The 21,238-nt window shown below is 40.3% G+C and overlaps 1 protein-coding gene across 1 annotated transcript; it reads right to left on the minus strand.

Moving 5' to 3' along the window:
• Positions 1-1,975: 1,975 nt before the first annotated feature.
• LOC110307020 (disintegrin and metalloproteinase domain-containing protein 21) lies at positions 1,976-15,126 on the minus strand. The gene is made up of 2 exons (XM_021179216.2): positions 14,896-15,126; positions 1,976-4,496 (listed from the first exon to the last, which is right to left on the minus strand). Exon 2 carries the CDS (start codon positions 4,369-4,371, stop codon positions 2,182-2,184), a length of 2,190 nt encoding a protein of 729 aa, XP_021034875.1. The 5' UTR covers positions 4,372-4,496; positions 14,896-15,126; the 3' UTR covers positions 1,976-2,181.
• Positions 15,127-21,238: the final 6,112 nt, after the last annotated feature.

Below are 21,238 nucleotides of genomic sequence, written 5' to 3' on the forward strand. Positions count from 1 at the left end.
ACCAACGGAGCCTACCTAACTTCACAAAGAATCCAGCAAACTAACTCTTTAAACTGACAATTTCATTCACCTGTAAAACAATGACAGTACCTTTCTGACAGTAGACCAGGCTGGCCTTAAACTCATGGAGATCTGCCTGCCTCTGCCTCCCAAGTGCTGGGATCAAAGATGTGCACCTGAAAGTTACTTTTTAAAATAAGTTATATGATGGCAAATGGCTACCATTTGGAAAAGTATCTATGGTTGGATAACTATCTTATTCCTTATAGCAAGATAAACTCAAAACATACAAAAGAGCAGAAGCCAGTATGATCTCAGGAACCACTCATTAATTCGTTTTGTATGGGTTTCTATACTCTGCCCTTCCCTTTCCCCGTCCTTCACTGAACAGTCACATCTTAGGGTTATATCTTGAATTACTAACACTTGAATCATGTTTTGTTTTTTGGATTTTTTTCTTTTTGTGCTATAAGTACATGGTCAGCTGGCTCCACTGATTATTTCAAAGTACTACCAAGCATACAAACAAAAGTCAACAATTATAAAATAACATTAGATTAATACATCTTAATCCGTTTTACATACTTACACAACAAATACTTTTTGGAAACTCAACAAATGAGAGCATCCATCTTTTGTTTCCACGTGAAAACATATACTTGAACATGTCTATTTATAATGTATCATCTGCAGCCAAGGTTAACCAGGTTATAACATTGCTTTACTCTCCAGTTTCTGTGGTTTCAGTAATGAACCTCTTCTGGATGGTGCACGGTCTGCACTGGTCCTCATCTTCTACTGAGGTGCAGAAATCTACTAAGGCGTGACCACTGGACCTTCCCACAAAACACATAAAGTAACAAGGAAACATACATGGAATATTGAATAGTTCAGCAATTATTTTCCAAAGACTGAATCAGTTTGGAGAGTAGAATGGAGTTTCCAAGGGCAAAGGCACAGCAGAAGCTACTAAGTATTTTGGAGTGCCAGCTCCACATATGTACAGCTGTGCAAGGATGGCACAGCCAAAAGTGCATTGAAAAGAATAGTACCACAGAGGAAGAGGGTATAGTGCAGTGGACATCAAAAAGGTCAGCTGATTCAATGTTACTCAGATGTTGTCTTGAGATATGATGGGTATCTGATCAGACCTGTATTTTCTTTCTTTTCTTTTTTGTTTTTGTTTTTTTTGTGTGTGTGGTGTTTTGTTTTGTTTTGTTTTGTTTTGTTTTGTTTTGTTTTGTTTTGTTTTGTTTTGTTTTGTTTTGTTTTGTTTTGTTTTGTTTTGTTTGAGACAGGGCTTCTCTGTATAGCCCTGGCTGTCCTGGAACTCACTTTGTAGACCAGGCTGGCCTCGAACTCAGAAATCTGCCTGACTCTGCCTTCCAAGTGCTGGAATTAAAGGCGTGTGCCACCACTGCCCGGCTCAGACCTGTATTTTCAATGGATGGGCTCTTTAAAATTCTAAGAATAGACTATAGATGGGACAACTGGGCACAAAACACCAGCCAGGTACCTCTAGTGTATGCCGCAGCATTTTAAATGAACATGTGAGTATTCACAATTGAAGTTTGAACAAAAACTCTAGTAGTAGTAGTTTGAAAAGAGGGCAGAGTGATATCTCCAAGGTAACTAAAGAGGTATTCTTTCTCTCCCATTATTATTTTATGCAATTAATATACCACTTTATTAAAATATGTGTTTGAATTGGGCAGTGTGTCATAAAAGATAATGAACAAAACATATAAAAACAATTCTGTTCCATGGGATTTATATATATTCACAAAAAGACTCCAAGAGTATTCCTAAACTGTCAGATAATGGCAAAGATAATAGACAAGGTAGACCATCAGAAACATGGGGAACAAGGTCATAGGATTTTAATTAAAGGAACAAAAATAAAAATCAGCTTCTCACTTTTGTTTGCTAAATAAATTCAAGCAGTTGGGTGGCTCAGATATTATCATTTCTCAATTACACTTTATTTGCTGCTTAAGAGAATAAATAACAGCCAAGAACACATTAAGAATTACCTGTGCCTGGTGACAATATTTCTTATACAGATGAAGAGGGAGATACTTTCATCTTTCTGGAAACTCTCAGAAATATGCTCAGATTCATACATACAGTAATATTGTTATTGCCAAACTTAATGCATAGGCTATTAAGCTATGTGTCTTCTTAACCTGGTGAAGAAGCCTTAGTCTCTTTGGGACCAGAAGGTATTTTACAATATATTCTATAAAGCCCAGCTATGAACAGACAAATTAGGACGGATAAAACAGGCACAGTTATTGACAAGACAGTGATAATGACTCTTCTTTTTTGAGACGTTGGACCACTGTCAATACTACCTCCATACCCTCTGTGCAGGCAGAAAGGCGGGGACCACCCATAGTCACAGTGACAGTGATGCCTGTTATTACAGACCCCCTTCCTATGACAAGTCTCAGGAAAGCAAGCATTTGAAAGGACAGACAGACTGACACACTTCTTGTGTATGCAGATCTTTCCTACTCCACAGGTGGTGCCATCTTTCACTTCACCAACATCAGGCACACCCATCCCCAAACAATGGCCAGTACTCCAGCAGGTGATACCATTGGCATAAATGTTCTGCAAAATATAAGGAGCCTGGGGATGGTGAATGTCTTCTACATTTTCACAGTGGACTTTCCCACAAAACACATCTGACATTCTGCATTTTAGGAATGCTGTGCCATTTGTGCCACAATGGCCAAACCTGTTTCCTTGTAAGTTGATTTCTTTATAGCAATTATGAGATGTGCTTCTTGCACCTTTGCCAAAAATCTCCCTGCACTGTTGGTCATGGTTATTACACTGCTTTTGATAGCAGTAGGAACCGGCACCACAGGGGACCCCATCCTGTACATATCCATCTTCCGGGCACTGGTGAGATGTTCCATTGCACCATTCTGGAAGGTCACATTCATTGATCTTTGGTCTACAGAGTTCCCCCAAGAGCATGAATTTGCAGTCTTTGCAACAGAGCCCAAAACCACAAGCAGCTGCAGGTCTCAGCGTACAGTTAAGAAAACAACAGGGATCTTGCTCACATTCCTGTACAGATCCACAATCACACTCTTCTTCACTTTCAACCACACCATTCCCACAGCGCTTCACCAGGAAGCCTTCACCTTGTCTTGGATGATTGTACAGACAAGTTCCTTGGTTTAAAGTGGTCTTCATAAAATCACTATAGCTGCAATTGGTGAATCTCTCTGCTGGCACTCTGAAAGTACTCATGACACAACCACTTTCCCCACAAGAGCAGGATTCCTCATCATGCTTCATACCAAAAGTATGGCCTAACTCATGGGCCACTGTGTTGGCAAAAAGAGACCAGGCGTCCCCTTGGAAATTTTCAACTCCACAATCAAGAGGAGGACGACATATTCCTGCAATGTAGGCTATACCAAGTACACTTATAAGTGAGCTTCTAATGAAAATATGGGCTGCATCATGATGTACCTGAGAAAGACTGATTTGTTTCCACTGAGAAAAATCTTCTAAGACCTGATGTATGTTTTCCATTGGGAAAACATTTCCTCGATTCCAAATCTCGATGCCAACCAAAGTCACATAAGTATCCAGTAGCTTGTACATGGAATCTACCATGTTAACAATAAGAACCACATCTCCTCGCACTTTTGACAAGTTTTGTTGAGCGTTAGTGAAGAAACCATAGTCTACCACTATAGCCAGCTCCAGAAACCACATGTGGGGCCACAGTTTTCCATAATTTTGCTTCATAGCTGACTTCTCAGCCTCTTCAAGTCCAAAGGGTTGGTACGGTAGTCTCTTCTCTGTTAAACTACATAGCATAGGTGGAAATTGTGTCTTGTTATTATTTAATGTATAGACTAGGTGCTCAAATGTGCTAGAGTGCTTGATAGGTTCAATTTCATAAGAGAAGCCATTCATTTGTAACACTCCCTGCAACCCCCCATTGCAGGCACTGAAAGCAACTAAAGACTCAAGGGCTCCCTCTACATAACCATGATAGTAACAGTCACTAGGGACAAAGGGGTAATCGCTGAGGGGGGCGTGTTCTTCTGTGTAGGTGAGCACAGGGATGTGAGTAGAAACCAACAGCTTCTTGGCTCGCATATGGACAACATGTCTACGACCACCAAATACAATGCTGTAGGAGAGCCACTCTGAATTCTTTGCACCCCTGGCCCTGCTGGTCACCTTCAGAGGGATAACCACTTCTGGAGAACTGAGGTATTGAGTGGACCCAGTCTGTGAGAGGTCAATAAGGGATGGAACTGCCTTAAGCCAGAGCAGCAAAAGAGTGACTCTCATGAGTGTTCTAGCATCTGCACCTAACATTATGAAGCACTCCATCCAGAGCTGAAAAAGACAGGGGACGAGACACTTCTGTCCTGGCTCTTCCCCTGGAGCAGGCCAGGGAATAGTGCTGCCATGTCGAGATTGTGTCCTGGCAGAGCTGGAGCATCAGAGTTGCAGTGCTGAAAGTGGAAAAACAAAAGAGTGCTCAGATAAAGTGAAGAAGTCAAGTGAGAAAATACCGACTGACTGACTGATGCATCAAGGCAATGGTTTGGGATTTGGTTTCAATGAATGGGATGAACAGTTCTGAGGTGAGGGTAGACAAGATAATATTGGCCGTATATTGAGAACTTTCAAAGTATGAAGATAAGTACTTACACAAGTAGCATAATCCTTATTGGTGGTATGAGGACATCCATAATAAAAGGAATTAAAGCAAAATTAGGAGTAGAGTTTGACTATATCTTGATTTTTCTAGCATAGTATTAACCTACATTTGGGTGTCTGCATAATTACTGATAGTGTCCCAGTGACAGTTAAAATTGAAGACATGAAAAATAATCAAAACAATCTGTATATATATTTGTATAAGTCTTAGGATTTATATGGATTGTTCATTATTTGCTGTCTCCTTGATGAGTTCCCCTTGGAGGAATAGATGTATCCATATATATGTATGTATATGTATGTGCATATATATATGTATATACACACATAACATACACACACACACACATATGTATAGTATTACACCGTCCTTACCGACAGGGTTTATAACTTTTATCTTTTTGTTTTGTTTTGTTTTTTGTTTTGTTTTTGTTATTGTTTTTGTTTTTCATGACAGGGTTTCTCTGTGTAGCCCTGGCTGTCCTGGAACTCACTTTGTAGACCAGGCTGGCCTCCAACTCAGAAATCTGCCTGCCTCTGCCTCCCAAGTGCTGGGATTAAAAGTGTGTGCCACCACTGCCTGGCATTATAACTTTTATCTTAATGTCTTCTATAATACCTAGTATATACTACAGATGTGGTGGAACACTTTAAATTATAAATGAATGTTACTTAAAATGAATTAAACTTTAATAATAATTTCAGAAGAGGGAAAATTTATGAAACTTTTCTAAGGCTATGGCAGGAACATGTTCTCATCGGTTACCTGTAGAAAATGGCAATGCCAAAAGAAAATGACTTCTGGAAAACTAGCAGCCTCTACCAGCCTTCCAAGTGATGGGGTTACAGGGATGCCCTGATGTGCCCAGCTTTTTATTGTAGCTTTAATCATGCTGACACGATGAACCATGCCTAAGATGAGCAAAATAAAATACCTAACCAAATAACAATCAACTCCAGAATTCCAAATCCATCTTACTTAAAGTAGGCATCCTGATTTAACTTTTCCTGCACCTCCATACATCCTTTTATGTTTACTTTTGATGACAGAGGAAGAGAAGAAGGAAAGGAAAAAGGGAAGGAGAAAAGGAGGCAAAGAAAACTGTATGGCGTTGGGAAGAAAGAGAGAAACAGAGAAGCACACACCATTCTCAACCTTTAAGAAAGCCCCCCACCTGCATAATTCAACTTGAACTTAAAAAGACTTTCCTGTGCACTCTGATTCCATCATCAGATGCTTCATATACCATACGGTTCTGAGTCAAGGCTTCCATCTTCCAGTCCAGTCAATACCAGAACATTCATTCTACATCTGACTGCACTGATTTTGACATTTCTCATCACTCTTGCACAAAGTTCAAAGACATGAGCTCCAGAAAGATTAAATTATTCCTCACCAAAAATTTTACCCTCATTATTGTTAATCTCAGCAAAACATCCCCAAATCAAGTTTTAAATTACTCAAGCCATAACTATAATCTCTCTGTCTGTCTGTCTGTGTCTGTCTGTCTGTCTGTCTCTCTCTCTCTCTCTCTCTGTGTCTGTCTCTGTCTCTCTATGTGTCTCTCTTTCATACACACAAACATTTCTTATATCCTAAAGAATTTACATTTCTAATCCCTCCAACTCTTCCTTCCTCTGATACCCACACCTCAAGCTCAGGAAAAAACCCGAGTACTTGCCCCTTCCGTTGAGGGTGGTTTCTCTTAGTCTCTTGCCTTTGTTCCCTGTTGTATTTGAGCCTAAGCCACTATTTCCAGCACTTCCACCGCTACATATCAAAGTCTTTAATATCCTGCTGCTACAGGTTCTGTGTTGAACATGTCCAGAAGTTTGTGTCTAAAGCCCTGATTACATGGAGGTGCCATTGGGAGACACTGTGAACCTCCTGAAGGGGGCGCCAAGAAGGAGGGCTCTGGCTCACTGGAACCCTGGCTAGTCTTCTCCCTCTGAGTATCCATTCCCCTGCTTGTGATGAGTATGGATTGCTTCTGCTTTTCATTTCTTACCATTCCCGTCTGGGCTACTCACCCGATCATGAACTAGAACCGAGAAAACACTGACCTAAAATAACCCTTTCTCCTTGTAAGTTTTATTATTTGGGTATTATGGTATAGTGACAGGAAATATAACTAATATACCCATTTAAAGTACATATTATAGGGGAGACTACATAAATCCTGTCAAACTCATTATTCGTTTATTGGAGCTGTTATAAAAATAATCCCCAAATAACACGATTATCAAAAGTTTTACAAGGGAATGTACAGTCTGAACTGTAATCCCCTGACTTCCCAAGAACAAGGAATGGAGACATTTTTCCGACATATATCCAAATCCTCTGATGCCTTACTTAGTTTCATTTTCCTAGATACAATATTCAAACTTCCTTAATGTTCTAAGTCTTCTTGTTCATGTAGTTCATGTGGAGATAATCCATTTTCATCTCATTGAAATCACAGTAAGATTAAATCACTAACCAGTACACATTGTCTGAGTGTAAAATAGTTAAGGTTTTGTCTGCTCTAAGTTTGGTACACACATATTGGTTTGTCTCAGTCTGAAAACATGCTTGCCATTGATGCTCCTAAAAGACCCTGGATCCATCTGACTAGGGTCTTGGAAAAGTTGGAGGGTTTGTTTACTCAACAAGACACAAGCAGCACACAAGACAACTACAAATTTTTATTGTTTTGAGACAGGGTTTCTCTGTGTAGCTCTGGCTGTGCTCATCCTTGCACTGTAGACCATGTTGGCCTCGAACTCAGGGATCTGTCTACCTCTGCTTCCTGAGTGCTGGAATCAAAGACATGCCTACCAGCTCTGACATTAAAAAAAGAAAAAAAGAAAAAAAAACTTTATAAAACCCACAAGCTCAGAAGCTCTCTGGATTAGCATCCGATCATTGCTTCTGGATTCATTTTCTATATCTCTTTTGCCAAATTCCCCCTTTTTATCGAGTGGGAGTTGTTGAGGATGAGAGAATGTGGAGTCGGAAGAGCAAACCAAAGGCAAAGTGCTATGGAGAAAGCTGAGGAGCAACCTGAACCTACATCCCACCTATCCTCCCAGAGCTTAGCTTTAGAGCAGGCAGCAAGAAGAAAATAAGCTCAAAACCCATTGCAGAAGACTCCCTGAAATGTAGTCCTCTGAATTAAAGACAACATGATGGCGCACGCCTTTAATCCCAGCACTTGGGAGGCAGAGGCAGGCGGATTTCTGAGTTTGAGGCCAGTCTGGTCTACAAAATGAGTTCCAGGACAGTCAGGGCTATACAGAGAAACCCTGTCTCGAACACCCCCCCCCCCAAATAGAAGCATCTCCCTTCACTTACTGCACCCCAGCATACCATGCTCTATATAACTTTAGATGGGCACCTGTGTGCAAGCCTGATGGCATCCCTGAGCTGATCCATTTAGAGAGTTTGATATTTAATGGGCCATGATGTACATTTAAAAAAGAACAAAAGAAAATAGAACAACCAGAGGGCATCCCTGAAATGTCCCTATTGATTCTCACACATCCTGTGTTGATTAGGACTAGGCAAGCTGAGTGTGTGATTCTGAGTAAAAAAAAAAAAAAAAAAAAAATTGAGCCATGTTGGGTCCCGGATCCATCAGAGACTAGTCTGGGCAGGTGAGAGTGCGGACTACAGAAGCTACACAGCTTCTGGGACAAGCAGAATCAACACAGCTTCTGGGACAGGCCCTGTTTCGGGCCTTCATCTTCAGCCAGGAGGCAGGTTCGAACACCAGATATCTGTGCACCTTCCCTGCAAGAGGAGCGCTTGCCTGCAGAGAGTACTCAGACCACTGAAATTCAGGAGAGAGCTAGACTCCCAGGTCTGCTGACAGAGGCTAACAGAATCACAGGAGGAACAAGCTCCAACCAGAGACAACTATAACATCTAACTCCAGAGATTACCAGATGGTGAAAGGCAAACGGAAGCATCTTACTAACAGAAACCAAGACCACTCACCATTATCAAAACCCAGCATTCCCACCTCAGCCAGTCCTGGATACCCCAACACACCCGAAAAGCAAGAATCGGATTTAAAAATCACATGCTGGTAGAGGACATCAAGAAGGACTTTATAACTCTCTTAAAGAAATACAGGAGAACACTGCTAAAGAGGTAGAAGTCCTTAAAGAAATACAGGAAAACACAACCAAACAGGGGATGGAATTGAACAAAACCATCCAAGACCTAAAAAGGGAAGTAGAAACCATAGAGAAAACACAAAGTGAGACAATGCTGGAGATATAAACCCTAGGAAAGAAATCTGGAACCATGGATACAAGCATCAGCAACAGAATAAAGGAAATGGAAGAGAGAATCTCAGGTGCAGAAGATTCCATAGAGAACAGGGGCACAATAATCAAAGAAAATGCAAAATGCAAAAAGATCCTAACTCAAAACATACAGGAAATCCAGGACACAATGAGAAGACCAAACCTACGGATAATAGGAGTAGATGAGAATGAAGATTTTCAACTTAAAGGGCCAGCAAATATCTTCAACAAAATTATAGAAGAAAACTTCCCAAACCTTAAGAAAGAGATGCCCATGAACATACAAGAAGCCTACAGAACTCCAAATAGACTGGACCAGAAAAGAAATTCCTCCCGACACATAATAATCAGAACAACAAATGCACTAAATAAAGATAGACTATTAAAAGCAGTAAGGGAAAAAGGTCAAGTAACATATAAAGGCAGGCCTATTAGAATTATACCAGACTTCTCACCAGAGACTATGAAAGACAGAAGAGCCTGGACAGATGTTATGCAGACCCTAAGAGAGCACAAATGCCAGCCCAAGCTATTATACCCAGCAAAACTCTCAATAACCATAGATAGAGAAACCAAAGTATTCCATGATAAAACCAAATTCACACAATATCTTTCCATGAATTCAGCCCTTCAAAGGATAATAAAGGTAAAACACCAACACACAAATGGAAACTACACCCCAGAAAAAGCAAGAAAGTAATCCTTCAACAAACCTAAAAGAAGACAGTCGCAAGAACAGAATCCCAACATTAACAACAAAAATAACAGAAAGCAACAATTACTTTAATTTCTCTTAACATCAATGGACTCAATTCCCCAATAAAAAGACATAGAGTAATAGACTGGCTACACAAACAGGACCTAACATATTATTGCTTACAGGAAACCCACCTCAGGGAAAAGAACAGACACTACCTCAGAGTGAAAGGCTGGAAAACAATTTTCCAAGCAAATGCTCCGACGAAACAAGCTGGAGTAGCCATTCTAATAAAATTGACTTCCAACCCAAAGTTATAAAAAAAAAAAAAAAAAAAAAAGACAAGGGGGGCACTTCATACTCATCAAAGGTAAAATCTACCAAGATGAATTCTCAATTCTGAATATCTATGCTCCAAATACAAGGGCAGCCACATTCATTAAAGAAACTTTAGTAAATCTCAAAGCACACTTTGCACCTCACAATAATAGAGGGAGACTTCAACACCCCACTCTCACCAATGGACAGATCCTAGAAACAGAAACTAAACAGAGACACATGGACACTAACAGAAGTTATGAAACAAATGGATTTAATTGATATCTTCAGAACATTTTATCCTAAAACAAAAGGATATACCTTCTTCTCAGCGCCACATGGTACCTCCTCCAAAATTGACCGTATAATTGGTCACAAAATAGGCCTCAACAGATACAAAAATATTGAAATTATCCCATGCATCCTATCTGATCACCACGGACTAAGGCTGATCTTCAATAACAACATAAATAATAGAAAGCCAACATTCACATGGAAACTGAACAACACTCTACTCAATGATTCCTTGGTCAAGGATGAAATAAAGAAAGAAATTAAAGACTTTTTAGAGTTTAATGAAAATTAAGCCACAACATACCCAAACATATGGGACATGATGAAGGCAGTCCTAAGAGGAAAACTCATAGCCCTGAGTGCCTCCAAAAAGAAACTAGAGAGAGCATACACTAGCAGCCTGACAGCACCACCTAGAAGCTCTAGAACTAAAGGAAGCAAATTCACCCAAGAGGAGTAGATGACAGGAAATGATCAAACTCAGGGCTGAAATCAAACAAGTGGAAACAAAAAGAACTATTCAAAGAATCAACCAAACCAGGAGCTTGTTCTTTGAGAAAATCAACAAGATAGATAAACCCTTACCCAGACTAACTAGAGGGCACAGAGATAGTATCCTAATTAACAAAATCAAAAATGAAAAAGGAGACCTAACAACAGAACCTGAGGAAATCCAAAACATCATCAAATCCTACTACAAAAGGCTATACTCAACAAAACTGGAAACCCTGGATGAAATGGACAACTTCCTAGACAGATACCAGGTACCAAAATTAAATCAGGATCAGATTAATGATCTAAACAGTTCCATAGTCCCTAAAGAAATAGAAGCAGTTATCAATAGTCTCCCAACCAAAAAAAGCCCAGGACCAGATGGGTTTAGTGCAGAGTTCTATCAGACCTTCAAAGAAGACCTAATTCCAACTCTTCTCAAACTATTCCACAAAATAGAAACAGAAGGTACCCAATTCATTCTATGAAGCCACAATTACTCTGATACCTAAACCACACAAAGATCCAACAAAGAAAGAGAACTTCTGACCAATTTCCCTTATGAATATCGATGCAAAAATACTCAATAAAATCCTCGCAAATCAAATCCAAGAACACATTAAAATGATCATCCATCATGACCAAGTAGGCTTCATCTTTGGGATGGTTTAATATATGGAAATCTAACAATGTAATCCACTATATAAACAAACTCAAAAACAAAAACCACATGATCATCTCGTTACATGCTGAGAAAGCATTTGACAAAATCCAACACCCCTTCATGATAAAAGTTTTGGAAAGATCAGGAGTTAAAGGCCCATACCTAAACATAATAAAAGCAATCTACAGCAAACCAGTAGCCAACATCAAAGTAAATGGAGAGAAGCTGGAAGCAATCCCACTAAAATCAGGGACTAGACAAGGCTGCCCACTTTCTCCCTACCTATTCATATAGTATTTGAAGTTCTAGCCAGAGCAATCGACAACAAAAGGATATCAAGGGGATAAAATTGGAAAGGAAGAAGTCAAAATATCACTATTTGCAGATGATATGATAGTATATATAAGTGACCCTAAAAATTCCACCAGAGAACTCCTAAACCTGATAAACAGCTTCAGTGCAGTAGCTGGATATAAAATTAACTCAAATAAATAAATAGTCTTTCTCTACACAAATGATAAACGGACTGAGAAAGAAATTAGGGAAACAACACCCTTCTCAATAGTCACAAATAATATAAAATACTTTGGTGTGACTCTAACTAAGGAAGTGAAAGTTCTGTATGATAAGAACTTCAAGTCTCTGAAAAACAAAATTGAAGAAGATTTCAGAAGATGGAAAGATCTCCCATGCTCATGGATTGGCAGGATTAATATAGTCAAAATGGCTATCCCGCCGAAAGCAATCTACAGGTTCAATGCAATCCCCATCAAAATTCCAACTCAATTCTTCTCTGAGATAGAAAGGGCAATTTACAAATTCATCTGGAAAAATAAAAAACCTAGGATAGCAAAAACTATTCTCAACAATAAAAGAACCTCTGGTGGAATCACCATGCCTGACATTAAGCTGTACTACAGAGCAATTGTGATAAAAAAATGCATGGTACTGGTACACTGACAGACAGGTAGATCAATGGAATAGAATTGAAGACCCAGAAATGAATCCACACAGCTATGGTCACTTGATCTTTGAAAAGGGAGCTAAAACCATCCAGTGGAAAAAAGACAGCATTTTCAACAAATGGTGCTGGCACAACTGGCAGTTATCATGTAGAAGAATGCAAATTGATTCATTCTTACCTCCTTGTACAAAGCTCAAGTCTAAGTGGATCAAAGAACTCCACATAAAACCAGAGACACTGAAATTAATAGAGGAGAAAGTGGGGAAAAGCCTCGAAGATATGGGTACAGGGGAAAAATTTCTAAACAGAAGAGCTGTAAGATCTAGAATTGACAAATGGGACCTCGTGAAATTGCAAAGTTTCTGTAAGGCAAAAGACACTGTCAATAAGACAAAAAGGCCACCAACAGATTGGGAAAGGATTTTTACCAATCCTAAATCCTATAGGGCACATATATCCAATATATATAAAAATCTCATGAAGTTGGACTCCAGAAAACCAAACAACCCCATTTTTAATGGGGTTCAGAGCTAAACAAAGAATTCTCAACTTAGAAATACTGAATGGCTGAGAAGCACCTGAAAAAATGTTCAGCATCATTAATCATCAGGGAAATACAAATCAAAACAACCTTGAGATTCCACCTCACACTAGTCAGGATGGCTAAGATAAAAATTCAGGTGACAGCAGATGCTGGCGAGGATGTGGAGAAAAAGGAACACTCCTCCATTGCTGGTGGTATTGAAAGCTTGTACAACCACTCTGGAAGCCAGTCTGGAAGTTCCTCAGAATATTGGACATAATACTACCAGAAGATCCAGCAATACCTCTTCTGGGAATATACCCAGAAGAAGTTCCAACTGTTAATAAGAACACATGCTCCACTATGTTCATAGCAGCCTTATTTATAATAGTCAGAAGCTGGAAAGATGTCCTTCAACAGAAGAATGGATACAGAAAATGTGGCACATTTATACAATGGAGTACTACTCAGCTATTAAAAACAATGAATTTATGAAATTCTTGGACAAATGGATGTATCTGGAGGAAATCATCCTGAGTGAGGTAACCCAATCACAAAAGAAGTCACTTGATATGCACTCACTGATAAGTGGATATTAGCCCAGAAACATAGAAAACCCAAGATACAATTTGCAAAAACAAGAAAATCAAGAAGAGGGAAGACCAATGGGTGGATACTTCATTCCTCCTTAGAATAGGGAACAAAATACCCATGAAAGGAGTTACAGAGACAAAGTTTGGAGGTAAGACGAAAGGTTGGACTATCCAGAGACTACCCCACCTGGGGATCCATCCACCAATCAGCCACCAAACCCAGATACTATTGCATATGCCAGAAAGAGTTTGCTGAAGGGATCATGTTATAGCTGTCCCGTATGAGGCTATGCCAGTGCCTGGCAAATACAGAAGTGGATGCTCACAGTCATCTATAAGATGGAACACAGGGTCCCCAATGGAGAAGCTAGAGAAAGCACCCAAGGAGCTGAAGGGGTCTGCAACCCTATAGGTGGAACAACAATATGAACTAACCAGTACCCTCAGAGCTCATATCTCTAGCTGCATATGTAACAGATGATGGCCTAGTCGGCCATCACTGGGAAGAGAGGCCCCTTGGTCTTACAAACTTTATATGCCCCTGTACAGGGGAAAGCCAGAGCCAAGAAGTGGGAGTGGGTGGGTAGGGGAGCAGGGCGGAGGGAGGGTATAGGCAACTTTCAGGATAGCATTTGAAATGTATGTAAAGAAAATATCTAATAAATAAATAAATAAATAAATAAATAAATAAAAAGAAAGTTTAAAAAATCAAGGAGAAATGGCTTTCAGTATGTTCACTGTATAAGCCTATTTGAATCCACATGGTGCTCACCTCTCTTCTACCTCTCCACTTCAGGGTCAGAGGAGAAGTGAGTCTCCCCTAGATTAATTTTTAACTTTATTATTATGGGAGTCTGTGAGCCACAGCAGGAATATGGAGGTCAGAAGGCAACTTCATGGAGTGGGTTATCTCCTTCCACCTTTCCATGTGATCTGGGGTCTATCTGTGGCTACCAGGCTTGTGTCGAAGTGACTTTGCCTGCTGAGCCATCTCACCAGCCCTCTCCCCTCAATTCAGGTAAGTAGCAGAAAGGCCATGCTGCTTTCTGACCTACCTGGGGACTTGATCTATCAATTTTCATTACTTCTACTGTATCTTTATCTTCTATGTTGCTTGCTCTTTAACTGGCAAGTAGGATAATCAACCAATTCACCCATATTTGCTCAGAACTATCCTGGTTTTAACCCCTGGAGTCCTCCATTCCAGCCATGCCCTTAGTTCCAGATAAACCACAACCATTCCGCCCTCTACCCCCTACCTGTGCTTAAGCCACTCACATATTTAAAAGGAAAGAAATGCAAAAATTATGAATTTTCACATTACCCAATAGACTGTGCTAGAGAAGAACTTACACAGAGAGTTAAACTGGATGAATGACATATCAGCAGAAAACAGTTGCTGTCTGGCCCCTTTTGTCAGACAGTTGGCACAATCCTTATCAGTAAACAGAAGTTTACAGTTGTAGCTATACCGAACAATCAAGCCCCTCCCTTACCCCCTTTGTCTAGTTCACAGCTAAATTCTAGATTTAGTTGCTTAGCAACAAGGATCTTTCACTTCTATATAAATAGCAACTCTAGAGATTCAGCTCAATGGCAAAGTATTTGCCTAGCAAGCCCAATGTTCTGGGTTTGATCTACAGTTCAACAACAACAACAACAAACCCATAAAATTATTTTAAAAGTCAAAATTACAGAGAGCACCCAACTCTAGACTCTCTTCTTCTGGCCTCACTGTTCCTATACAGCTTTGTTTCAGAACCGTGTGATGGAGTTGGGCTGCCCTGCTGCTCACGGCTTTCATCTCTCTTAGACTTGTTTTGAGAAAAAGCATATTCAAAATAAGTAGTCAAGAAAAATGTTGATAGAATGTTTGATGTGGTGTGTAATCTATAAGAGTGGTTTAACTATTTAGTAACTCAAACTCTGGGATGGTTTCTTTTGTAAGAGATTCTTATTCATGGAAACTTCCCACTGACAATTTAACTAGCAGACCCATAACCCACGAGAGTTAGAATCATTATAAATCAATTCTCTATTTTTTTTTCCTCAGGAAAAGACTCTACTATTCATTCTGGCTTCCTTGAAAACTTCTCTGGAACTGTTTTCAGCCATCTAGACAGAACTAGCAACTTGGGTGACTGAGACCAGAGGATCACAAAGCCTAACCTAGACTCAAGGAAGTTCAAGGCCAGTCTTCACTATATATGGAGACCCTGTCTCAAGAAAGTTTTAAAGTCAGGACTCCTTCCTAGTTTTAAAAGACATATAAAACGGCTAGAGACAGGGCTCAGTTGGTAAAGTCCTTGCCATGCAAGCATGAGGACCAGGGTTTGCTACCCAATGCCCATGTAAAAGTAAGGCACTGAAGCACAGGCCTGCAATCTCAGCCCTGGAGTGGCAGGGGAGGGAGAAACGCGCACTCACTGAAGCTTTACTGGCTAGCCAGTCCAGCTGAATTAGTGACTTCTAGGTTTAGTGAGAGATTGCTTCCTAAAACTAGGTATAAGGACTAGAGAGATGGCTCAGCTGTTAAAAATACTGGTTACTCTTCCAGAGGACACAGGTTTGATTCCCAGCACCAATGTGACAGCTCATAACCATAGGTAACTCCAGTTCTAGGGGATCCAATGCCCTCTTTTGGCCTTCATGGGCATCATGAATGTGATGTACAGACACACACACAGGCAAAACACTCCTGCATATAAAATAAAAATAAATCTTTAGAAATCAAAATAGAGTGTAATAGAAAATGCCTGATATTGACCTCCAGTCTCCATAGACCTGCATGTACATCAATACATACATATACACACATGTGAGCATATACATACAAAAATAAATAAATTTAACAAGCCATAAATAAAAAAGAACTTCCTTAAGATGGTAAATGGATTCCATAAAAATTTTAAATATACATTATGGAAAATATACATTTACTATTTATTAAAAAATTTGGAATTTCAAAAAAATCAGATAGGGCTGTTCTACTCAAGTGTTCTATGCATTCGAATCCATTTATTTAAGAAAAAGATGAGACACAATGCTTCAGGAGAAAGAAATAAGCCATTATTTACATGGGAAACAACAGAATTCAGAAATGTTTCCCCTGACCCCAAGTTCCCCTGTACCTGTCACTGTGTCGTCTTCCCTTGAGCTTCAATGGGACCTGGAACTTAATTCCAAACAAAAACATGACACTGTTTAATCAAGATTGTCCTAAGCGGGCCATTAGTCCTTCTTCACTTGTCATCTCTGTAATTAAACAACTGACCCAATCTACTTAGGAAAGAAATAAAGTTACTTAGCTCCCTTTTTTGGGATGCTGAAAGTCCAAAGGATGGAGCACACACAAGGACTTGAAACCCAATGTATCAAGTGTAAGTGTACACTGCCCATGGCCTAAGTTGCAGCGGCAGAAGAATGGTCCAGGGACTAGTGACTGTGGTGGGGCCAGGCTTGCTCCTTTTATAACAAGCCTCTAGTGAGGCTTTACTCAAGACATTACCATCCAGGACTATGCCCTAATTACCTAAAGGTCCCATCTCCTGAGGTTGTCCCCTCCTCCCAGTAGACTACTCTGCAGACCAAGCATTTAATCACAATGCACCCTAGTATGTACCTTTTTTTTTTTTCCAGTTTTTTGAGACAGGGTTTCTCTGTATATCCCTGGCTGTCCTGGAACTCACTCTGTAGACCAGGCTGTCCTCGAACTCAGAAATCTGCCTGCCTCTGCCTCCCAAGTGCTGGGATTAAAGGTGTGTACCACCACCTAGTATGTATCCTTAACTACACTCAAATGATAGCAGTGGGCTTACCCTAGTGGGCTAGCCCTCTTAGAAATAGTGCAGAGATGAGTTAAAGCACCGAGCACAAGAAGCCACTTCCCAGATTCACAGGTAGCCAGACATTAACCTCTAACCTTGAATAAAGTGGAGAAAATACAACTTAAACACAAAGTCAAGGCAGGGAAAGCTGTATTTCCTGTAGGGCTATCAAGTGGCAAAACATAATAGTGTAAAGGGAAATCTCCAATGGGATGGGATTTTACAACCTGGCACAGAAATCAGGATATAATACAAAGTTGCTGCGGGAGTGGCTAAAAGCAATGTCCACACAGAGAAGTTAACTGCCAGAATTGGCATGATGGATGAAGAAGGGATTAAAGGGGCCTTAGAAATAGACACGCTGGGAGCAGGGGCTGTCTCTGACTCTATTGCCTGCCTTTGGATCCCTTACCCTAATAACCCTAATCTTCAGGAGAAGATACACCTAGTTCTACTACAGTTTGATATGCCAAGGTGGTTTAAAATCCATAGGAGACCTCTTTGCAGGAAAGGAAGGCGTGGGGGAAGGGAGGGAAGAGAGGAAGGAGGGAAAGCTTTGATTGGGATGTAAAGTAATTAGTGAAAAAACAGATATGCTGAAATAAATTTATTATACATGATCAAGATGTATACTAGATGTTCTCTGAGAATGTCCAAAGAGCATACCGTTGCCACACACACTCCAGTGGAGTCTGTGTGACAAGTCCAAAAGCGTGGGCGCAGTCCTGAGGCAAAAAAGTTTCATGGAAACTGGTCTCCTGGAGCATCTTTGGCATCCCATAACATGGATGTGGCCCAGATATGTCCTTGCGATAGTCTGGTGAAGAGTTTTGCATGCTTTCTTTCAGTGTTGTTTTATTATAAGTGCTTCAAAGGAATGATTTGACAAATAGCTAAGTTAGATTGGCTTCCACCAGTGTTCCAATATCCTAGGCAATAGTTGGGCCGATCTTGGGCTTTGAATTTCTTAAGAATGCTACTCATTCAGACAAAAAACCCTCCAAGGTTGACAGAGAGATAGTGAAAGAAATCAGGCATTGCAGTTTACTGGAGCCAGGCGAGGTGGTGCATGCCTTTAATCCCAGCACTTGGGAGGCAGAGGCAGGTGAATTTTTGAGTTAGAGGCCAGCCTGGTCTACAGAGTGAGTTCCAGGACAGCCAGGGCTACACAGAGTAACCCTGTCTCAAAAAAAAAACAAAAAACAAAAAACAAAAAAAACACAAACAAAAAAAGAGTTAGAAATCTCAAGGCTAGTTCAATGAAGTAAACTTAGAATTCTCATTACAGTCATGTATGGCAGACTACATTACATATTAGAAGAAAGTTGGTGGTTCCTCTGATAAATGGAGGTTCCCTACAGATACATAAAATAACAAAGTCACTCCCATATGCAGGAGTTCACAATGGCCTAGGAAGAAGGAGGGTTGTGGTCTAAGAAGGAACTAGAGTAAATACTTAGAATAACAGCTGAGTCACTTCTATACACAGGAATTTACAATGGCCTAGGGAGAAGGTGGATTATACAATAGACTAGAATTGGAACTATGGCAAGGGCATAAAGCCCTTGCCCCTGGCTTCTAAGAATAAACTGACCTTAGCTGGGACTGCTTTTTATCCCAGTTGTAAACACTGCCTGGTTCCTGCCAGGCTTTATGTATGCATATTTCTGTTTTGTGTAAAGAGTCGTTATGCATCAGATGACCTTAATGTATCACCTAACTTCTTTGTTTTCTTCTGTAATATAAGTCTGATGCTAGCTTTGAGAAATTACATTCAGATCCAACATTCTGTGTTCGTGTCAGTTTGTCATTCGCCAACTCCTTGCCCACCTGAGTACCGGGACACTGATTTCTCCTGTGGGTTGAGGGACTCCGACAGAGGCAGCCCATGGCATACCATTACCAGTGTTAGGGGAGGGCTGACAGCAAGAGCACTACAAGATCCAGTGTTGATCCCCAAAAACCAGGGTTTAGAGCAGAAGAGGACGCTGGGGAACCTGTCTGACAAAAGCAATGGTGATAATTTGATTCTGATGCATAGAGGCAAAAAAGCAACAAATACTTAACCATCGCTGGGGTGGGGCATTAGATCACAACTATCATTAGACTGCCAAGCACAGATTGGCAGTTAAATCCAGGTTAATAGAAGGACTTCAGAATCCTTAGGGGTGAAATAAATGAGGTACCAAGAAGGATTATTGCTTCATGTCTGTTCAATAATCAAAAGAATAAATGACAGGTTACTGAGCAATAGGAGGCCAGTGCTTCCCTAAAAGGCTAATTATATGTTCCCAATTTTGGGCCTGAACTTGTCTGAGATATGAAACCCACTGTGTGCAGAAGTGATCAGGGCCCTAGGAAAAACTATCCTGCATCACCAAGACAAACATAAACAGGCTCTTTACTAGAGCTACTTACCCTGAATTCTATGCAGGGAAAAGGGGCTGTTCACACATTTCTATTACATTTGGACACAAGATTAAGATTCTTGCTGATCAAGAATTCAAAGTACTATGATGGCCTTTCTATTAGGATAAAAGCACATGAGGGCCAGGTGACAAATATAGTCTCAGCTGTAGTCTAGTATGTGTGGGTCACAGATCTCATGGAAAAAAGTCCTGATGATTCCTATACCCTCTGCCATAATACAGACTGTCTAGATATCCCATATACCCTTTATCTAGCAATTGATGAGACCATATTAATCAAGCCAGAAATTCGAGAGACAGTGATGACATTGGAAGCCTTGCTAAGACATATGAACTCAGAGGTTGGGTGATTCTGAAGGTTGAAAGGTTGCTCAACGATTTGTGGTGAGGACCACAGTGTATATCTCTGGGGTTCTATAGGAGGTCTATCATCTAATAGAAAATTAAAAGATATTATACATCTTTTCAAAAAACAGGTCTTGTTAAGCAAATTGGCTACCTGATTATATAGATATCAAATAACTACATTGTCACAGAAAGTACCCAAGTGGCCGTGAGGCCAGGCTTGTCCACCACAAGCTAGATTTTGTTGATTCTACCAAGTCCTAAGATTTGAGTCTGCAATAGTTGATAAAAAGTGGCCAATACAGGCTCAGCTATAAACAGGATCAATATCAAAACAAAGAATTTAAGTAGATAGCCAAGTTCTATGGCATTGGGCGTTCTCCTTCAGTTCATGTTTCTTGCTGTAGGAATAATCCTATTTAGTAGCTGAAGAAGAATTTTTTAAAGTCTAACCTGGGTTTAGGTAAGGATCAGCATGTTTGTGTAAACACATCAGAAATACCCCAAGGCTTGCTCATATTGCCTTTCCTGGATAGAGAAGTAGAAATATAGGATAGAAATGTAAGAGAAAATACTCATAGTGGGCTGAGCTTCAAGCCATATGCATGGACAACCATTTTGTATAGAAAGGAATATGGTCCAAGAACAACATATACAGACTCATGGGAAATAGTAAATGATCTAGCTAGTTGTAGAGGATCTACCAGAATAGTGACTGGCAAAAGGAAGAATAAGGTGGAGACAGTTACATTGTGCTGACAGTTTACTCCTTAGAAAAATGACAGAAGTAGGCCATCCCCTAGTCCCTGGTCAATCACTGGTATGAGAATGCCCCTTTCTCAGATGTCTCACTACCCCCAAGCAACCTTGATACCAGCCCCAAGTGGGGAGCGTCCTCTGAGATCCATCCATCATGGCTTTCAGAGAACCTTCTCCAGAGCACCTAAGGTACCAGCATTGTATAAGAGGCCAACCAGCTCTACACTCCTATCCTCAATTCCTAAATGACAAGCACCATCCAAACGATGCTCTGCCCTTCCCACTCCAGGTCCCAAAGCATGACTTATGAGAAAGGTGTCAAGCTTACCATAGCCC

This window comes from Mus caroli, unplaced genomic scaffold (genome assembly GCF_978045245.1).
Source record: "Mus caroli unplaced genomic scaffold, Mus_caroli_1 scaffold_14, whole genome shotgun sequence".
Classification (NCBI taxonomy): Eukaryota; Metazoa; Chordata; class Mammalia; order Rodentia; family Muridae; genus Mus; species Mus caroli.